Source organism: Lactuca saligna, chromosome 8 (genome assembly GCF_052625555.1).
Source record: "Lactuca saligna cultivar CGN05327 chromosome 8, ASM5262555v1, whole genome shotgun sequence".
Lineage (NCBI taxonomy): Eukaryota > Viridiplantae > Streptophyta > Magnoliopsida > Asterales > Asteraceae > Lactuca > Lactuca saligna.
In genome coordinates, this window is record NC_136424.1 from 76,529,942 (window position 1) to 76,537,599 (window position 7,658).

The window sequence follows — 7,658 nt, forward strand, 5'->3', positions numbered from 1 at the left end:
TTTGAAATCCCTTGTAACCCAACTCACGACGTGAGTAATATAGGCTCACAACGTGAAAACTGGACAACTGTAAAGTAAAACTGCCCATTCTTCTTATTATTTTTGGCATTTTATTCCAATATCTAAATTAATAAAGCACTTCTGAATGTAGAATTTCTATGACTCCTTGCTAATTTCATCCTCTCTCTTGACTCACCCCACACTTATTTTTAATTGTGGGTCTCGAATCTTAACTTCTTAGACTCTAACGACACTTGTCTAGACAAACACGACTCTTGACTCAAGATTCATTGCCTCCTATTTCATCCCTATGCCTCCTATGGTTGTTGGAAAACATGATAAATCGGTGGAGTAATCGGTGGATAAGAGACCAAATGTTGTTCTCGGGAGACACTCCATAGTTGAATACCCCAGATGCAATATTGTGCCAGAAACCAAACCCAGTAGCACCATCTGTATAACCTCTGACCGCTTCCCTCAAGAACATGCCAAACTTAGGAGTCATTTCCTCTTGGGGATTATATATCCCCACCCTCCAAGAAAACTCCACGAGGCTGAATTCATGGTACTCTCCCCCGAGACGGAATACCAAAGCTTGCTGAAAATGAGGGTCTTGGACATTCTCTTGGAATGTCACTGTCAAGAAGAACTCCACACATAATTCCTTATAAACCCTCTCTTGAATGCTGAAAAGATTAAGCCATCCTGAACAAGTAAACGAAAAACCACCTCCAATAAATTTATTTGTAAGAAACAGGGACAGCCTATCCAAAAGTCCAACTTCCCTCAAGCATGTCCAATTAATGGTGGGTGCAACTGCAATCTCCCTGTTGTAAAGCCACCCCAAACGGTTGTTCCAGCAAGTCAAAATTTCTCAGGACATTGTTATTGGCAAATTGTAGAATGGATGTAAATCCGCCACTCCAATTGGTACTTCCCTCCTAGGATCCATTTCTGCATAAATAATCATAAAGCACAGCCACCAAAAACATCCCAAAAGATTAGAATTAAACAGAACAGAAACTGTCAAGTCCTAGGATTCACGTCTTGAATCCCTAAAGATTCACGTCGTGAAGTTGTAATTGAATTTAGAATCGTCTAAGTTGTGTACAAAATGGGCTAATACAATGCTTGGGGTTTATTGCCATAACATTTAAACTTTTACGGCATTGATTTAGATAATATAAACTTTTACGGCATTGATTTTGATAATATAATGAAAAACAAACCCTAACCCCTAAATCTAGCAATTAAATCAATAATAGAAAATGTAAAGAATATTAATTTACCTAATTTGGAGGATTACGTAAGCAAAAGATGATTAAATAATGGAATCGGCCGCAATCGCGAAGAGGGGGACCAGAAAACAACTTCTCACTTTGTGGGAAATAAAGAATGAAGTAGGTCAATGAGTTTTCTATCTTTAATCCGTGGTCCCGTGTGTTTCAGGATTCACGTCATGAGTCCGTTTGGGTTGTACAATTGGGTCACTTAATTAAATCAGACATGGACTAAATTGAAAAAATGGGCCATTTAATTATATAGAACTATAACATGGAGTGGGCTGGACTAATAATGTGCTAAGGAGCATATTGTCCGTTTCAACCTGGACTCACGTCGTGAATCATAATGATTCATGGTGTGCATATTGTCTGATCATGAAATTAATTATAAACTCCAAATTTGTCTATTAACTACATTTTTTAATTAGTACCACTTCATTTTTAGGGACCCCGCACTCAGTGTTATATTGTGTATAAAGATATTTGGATGATATGATCTATTTCCCTAAAACTAAAAACGCAAAAACTAAAAAGAAAAAGAAAGAAAATGCAAACCAAACTCGGTTTGCCTCCTGAGAAGCGCTTCTTTTTTAGGAGTCTTGAGCTAGACTCCGTGACTCCTATGTTGAATCTTCAAATGAGTCCATCATTAGCTGGATTTTCTGCTCCTTCCATCGCCTCTTGTATGCTTGGACTCGTATAATGTATGCCTTTTTCGAATTTTCCTTTTTAGCCTTTGCCTCGTTTATGTCAAACTTCCTTTTGGTCCCTTTTGTTTCCAAATTTTCTTCTTTCTTCTTTAGCTCAATAAGGACCTTCTCTTCCTTCACCATTGGAATTGTCTCCTTGGAAGTAGCCTCGTCCTCATCACTTTCCTCACTTATCAAAGATGTTGGTTTTGTATAAGTAATGACATCGACGAAAAATGGAACGGATGCTCTTGGTTTAGTGTGTTTGACTTCATTAATTCTTTTGATTTATTCTTTCATAAGCTTTTCCAATTCTTCAAGTTCATTATCTTCATCAATGTTAAAAACCTCTTCTTGAACATCACTCCATTGGAAACCATCTTCCATTCCAAAAATTTCCTTATCATCTCCAACTCTCAAAGTGAGCTTGGATTCGCGTATATCAACCAAAGCCCCAGCAGTATTTAGTAACGGCCGACCAAGAATAATCGGAACATCGGGGTCTTCTTTCATATCTAAAACCACAAAATCTATTGGAAAAACGAATTTCCCAATTTTTACTAGAATATCTTCCACAATGCCCCAGGGTTGTGTCACTGAACGGTTGGTCATGTGAATACTCATCTTTGTAGCCTTCATTTTATGAATGTTCAACTTTTGATAGAATGAAAAAGGCATTAAATTTATGCTAGCCCCAGAATAGGCTAAAACATAAATCTTCATATTATTCCCAAACTCACATGGAAGAGTGAGGCGTCCAGGATCTCCCATATTCTTAGGAAACTCTCCCAATACAGCTCTTGAGATTTTTCACAAAGAATGACCTTAGAATTCTTCTTCAACTGCTGACGGGTGTCTACAAGATCTTGTAGGAGTTTCACGTATGCTGGAATTTTTGAAAGCGAATCGATAAAAGGGGTATTAACTGGAATACCCTTTATTAATTGAATAAACTCCAGATGTTCCCTTTCTAGTGGACTAAGATTAGCTCGAGACAGGAATGGTAAAGGTGGTCGATAAGTAGGAACGGATTCTGACATTTTCTGTTTAGACTGGCCCCACGATGTGAGCATGGCGGACTCACAAATTGAGTCTGGTGTTTCAGCCATGTCTTCATTTTCGAGCTTCGGCTTCTTCGACTTTGGATCGGGCTGCTTTGGTTCCACTTCTAGTGCTTCCAAAAACTTAGAGATTGCCTCTTCTCAGTATCAATAGCCATAACATGCGGTTGAGCTTTATTTTCAGGAAGTTGTGAAGATAATTTGTTATTAACCAAAGTAGTGAGTTGACCAACTTGGACTTCTAAACTTTGAATCAATGCTTGATGATTTTTTAATGAAGCTTGCTGGTCAATCATCATTTTGTGCTGTTCTGTCATCATATTCATGTGTTCCTTTTGCGCTGCATCGATATCATCATGTCTTCTCTTGGATGCTTCCGTGAATCGGGTCAACATGTGTTCTAAGTCTACTTTCTTCTTGGTTGGTGGCTGCTCTTTTTGGTAGAAGCCTCGGCTTGTTTGCTTATATTTCTCTTCCTTTTGCTACTTGTATTCATTGTATGGCAGCTACTCTTTCTATGGTTTTCTCCAGTCCTCATCATATTTATCTCCACTTTAATAGCAAACTTGAGCCTTGTTGTTCCCATATTCATCCAAATGGCAATCTTTAGTCAAGTGTTGCTCATTACATCATTCACAACCAAATCTAATTGCATGAATTGATTAGTCCATTTGGGTCAATCTCTGGTCCATAGTATTTAGCATTTCCATCATAGCAACCATTTCTTCATAACGTGCACTCCCAACCCCTTTTACACCTTCATTCCTTGGATTGTGGTATTCACGAGAATGCTTTTCAAATTCTTCAACTAATTCCTTAACTTCACCCGGATTTTTCTTTGTAAGTGGTCCTTGAGAATCAAGGAGTTGTCTTGTCATCACATTGACCCCGTCATAGAATATGGACACTTCTTGTTGAATGTTAACGTCATGTTGAGGACAATTCCTTAACAACCCTTTGTAACACTCCCATGCTTCGTAAAGTGACTCCCCCGGGTTTTATTCAAAATTACTTATTGCCTTCTTGATTTTATCTATCTTGGATGGTGGATAGACTTGCTCTAGAAAATGCTCACGCATTTGAGCCCAAGTAGTGATTGTGCCAGGTGGAAGTACTTTTAGCCAATCCTTAGCAGCTCCTTTAAAAGTAACGGGAAGCATCCTTAGCAAGACAGTATCTCTATTCACATTCTAGACATTAAAATAATCATCAATGTCGTTGACTTCATCTAAGTGCTTAAACGCATCCTCATGATTCTTTCCATAGAATGGGATATCCTTTAGTGCAGAAAGGATATGTCCTTTCAGCTCAAATGTGGCATTGGCAGGAATGGTAGGTTGTACTAAACTTGGACCAATATCATCTTGAATTCTCTTTTTATAAGCTCCCATGGACATTTCTTCAATGTCCGCCATCTCGTTCCTTGGCTCGTTCTCGGGTTCACTTGTATGTAATTCAAATTCAGGCTCGGTATCGTATTCGGATTCGGTTTGGACAGGTATTTGCTCTAAGTTTTCAAGCTTGCTCTTGTTCTTTGAAGATGAACTCGACTCCTCTGTTTTTTCCCCGACTTCTTTGAGAACACTGACTTGAATTCTTGTAAAGGTGTTTTCTTTGGTGTTTGATCTTCTTTCACGTTCTTATCCTTCTTTTTGTGAATTGCAGACTCGGGATCTTCAAGTGGTGGCACCAAATGTGTGTTAGAGCCTCTGGTCATGAACTCCTAAAATAAAACAAAAAATAAAAACGTAAAACTGAACTAAGAAAGATAAACTAAAAAAACAAATAGAACTAAAAATACTAGTTCTCACGTCGTGAACATTAAAGCTCACGCCGTGAGTTTTGTAATGCAGAAAAATAATTGAAACAAAAAAAATAACTCTTTGTAGGTTTTACCCCACAATTAAACTAATTATGAACCTCTACTCTTTTGGTGTTGAAAACCTTTTTCCAAGACTTTTCTTTTTCTGAAATTCGTCTTCTGAAACCCTTTTCTCCAGCCAAAAGTTTTTAAATTCGTAATGAGCAAAAGAATTTATAATACCTGATTTTACCGAGTTCATGTCGTGAACCATAAGGATTCACGTCGTGAATGCAAGTTTTACGTATTCGACAATGACTCTTTCACCCAGATGCATATCTTCTAGACTTCTCCACTCACTTCGTGAATCATGAACTATTCACGACGTGAATATTAAAATTTCGTGGGTTTCTTGTCTTTTAAGCCTTCAAGTCTCCAAAGTTCCAATTATTGTCAATTTTGGTCCCTTTCTTCGAAAATGCTTCTACTTTGGCTGGAAATAACAATTTATCCTTATAAGTACCGTAATTCTATGCAAATAACCAAAATATTAAAAGAAATGTAAATAAATATTGCGTAAAATATGTATAAATATGGCAATATCACAATACAACGAAATTTCCTTCATGTTAATTGCCTAATCACGCAGTTGACTTTGAATCCATATGATTTGAGAAGTGCAAGTTGCAACAACAACATATTCTGCTTCTGCCATGGAAATCAAAACACATGTTTATTTCTTCGATTACCAGCTCACAAGCTTCCCATCCAATAATTGACATCCACCACTTCTGCTTTTTCGATCATGATTACAACCCCCCAAATCAGCATTTGAGAATGCTTGTACGAAAAAGCTTGTCTTCGAAGGATACCACAATCAGTGTCAGTAGAGCCAAAAGTAATATTGTCAACATAAATTTGAACAAGAATGACATGATTCCCAACTTTCTTTTGAAATAGAGTGGGATCAACTGGTCCTTGTTTAAATTTCAATTACTTTGAGAAATTGGTAAGAGTTGCATACCAGGCTCTTGGTGCTTGTTTTAACCCATAAAAAACTTTATCTAAAATATAACAATTATTAGGGAATTCTATGTTTATAAAACATGGGGGTTGTTCAACGTACACCATGTCTTCGAGTTCACCATTGAGAAAAGCACACTTAATATCCATCTGGTAGACATCAAAATCCTTGTGTGTTGCATAGGCTACAAATATTCGAACAACCTCGAGTCTTGTGACAGGGGAAAAGGTTTCCTCATAATTTATATCTTCTTGTTGCGAATAACCTTTAACTACTAGCCTAGCCTTATTTCTCACGATGTTACCTTCTTTATCCGTTTTATTTTTAATAATCCATTTAAGACCAATTATTGAAGTATCTTGTGGGTTGGGAACAAGTCTCCAGACTTTGTTTCTTTCGAACTCAGCCAGTTCAGATCGCATAAAATCTTAACAGACTTTGGTTCAATTTTCGATATAAAAACAGTAAACATACAAAATTCTTGGTGAGTATTTAGTACCTCGTTTTCGCACGAATTTGAGCCCTCATTAATACTCCAACTTGTGGATCACCAAGAATTTGTTCGTGTGGATAATTTTGAGTCCATCTATCTATTGGACGATATGTAGGATCAAAGTCCAAAGGTGCATCTTTGAATTCGTCTTCATGCTCCATGTCATCTCCTGCATTCAACACATTGTCAACAAAATCATGAAAAACATCATTTGAAGAAATTGGTATTGAGCTATTTTGCTGCCCCTCAACAAAAAGATCATTTGTATGATGCTCCCCCTCAATATTTTCAATTTCTTGATTTTGTACATTGTCGAAATTTTTCTCCCCCTCAATTCCATCAGTCAAACTCAAGTGCCCCCCTGCACTCGAGCATTGGGTTGAACTGTTACACCATCGACATGTATAAGAGAATTTGTTGTAGAGTTTAAATCAGCAATTAGTTGTAATACTGTCGAATCCTCAGAATGTTTCGACGCTTCAGGAATTCGATTATCCTCAACATGAACTTCTGCATCAACAGCCCTATCAGAAGTACCAAAAATTAAATCATAATCAAAATCTAACAAATTAATACTTTCATATTCATCATTTGATTTATTAAGAATTGCTTTTTGTTCAAAACATTTTTCTACTCTTTTCATATAGTGATCATCGAATGTAAGATTAAAGGTCTCTTAGATCTTCCTTGTTCGCTTGTTAAGCACCCTATATGCCACAAAATTATGAGAATAGCCTGAAAATATTCATTCATCAGCCTTAGACTGAAATTTCGAAAGATTATCCTTAACATTCATAACGAAGCACATGCAACCAAAAACCTGGAAAATTGTAACATTTGGTTTCCTGTTGTTAATGATTTCATAAGGGGTAATATCAAATCCTCTATGAATAAAAAACCGATTTTGAGTAAAACAAGCGGTTGAAATAGCTTCAGCCCAAAGATATTGTGGAAGATTCACATAAGTCAACATCGTTCTTGCTGCTTCACAAAGTGGACAATTTCTCCTTTCGACAACATCATTCGGTTGAGGTGTATAAGGAGATGAGAAATTGTGAGAAATTCCTTTGTCAGCCAAAAACGAATCCAGAATCTTGTTCTTGAATTCTGATCCATTATCACTCTTGATCTTGAAAACCTTTTTCTTTAGACTTAACTCAATGTGTTTAATGAAATCGATCATCACTTGAGCTGTTTCTGATTTTAAACGAAGCAAATATACCCAAGTAAACCTAGAAAAATCATCAACTATAACCAAAATGTACCTCTTTTTGTTGAGTGTTTCAACTGTCGAAGGTCCACAAAGG

General features: G+C 36.9%; 1 protein-coding gene and 1 non-coding gene across 2 annotated transcripts; one reads left to right on the forward strand and one right to left on the reverse strand.

Moving 5' to 3' along the window:
• Positions 1–2,260: 2,260 nt before the first annotated feature.
• Positions 2,261–3,081, reverse strand: LOC145009780 (uncharacterized). The gene is made up of 2 exons (XM_078968412.1): positions 2,713–3,081; positions 2,261–2,605 (listed from the first exon to the last, which is right to left on the reverse strand). Exons 1-2 carry the CDS (start codon positions 3,079–3,081, stop codon positions 2,261–2,263), a joined length of 714 nt encoding a protein of 237 aa, XP_078824538.1.
• Positions 3,082–3,957: 876 nt separating this feature from the next.
• On the forward strand, positions 3,958–4,064 carry LOC145013490 (small nucleolar RNA R71). Its single transcript, XR_013665046.1, has one exon. It is a non-coding gene; the product is annotated as a small nucleolar RNA R71 (small nucleolar RNA).
• The last annotated feature ends 3,594 nt before the right edge of the window (positions 4,065–7,658 follow it).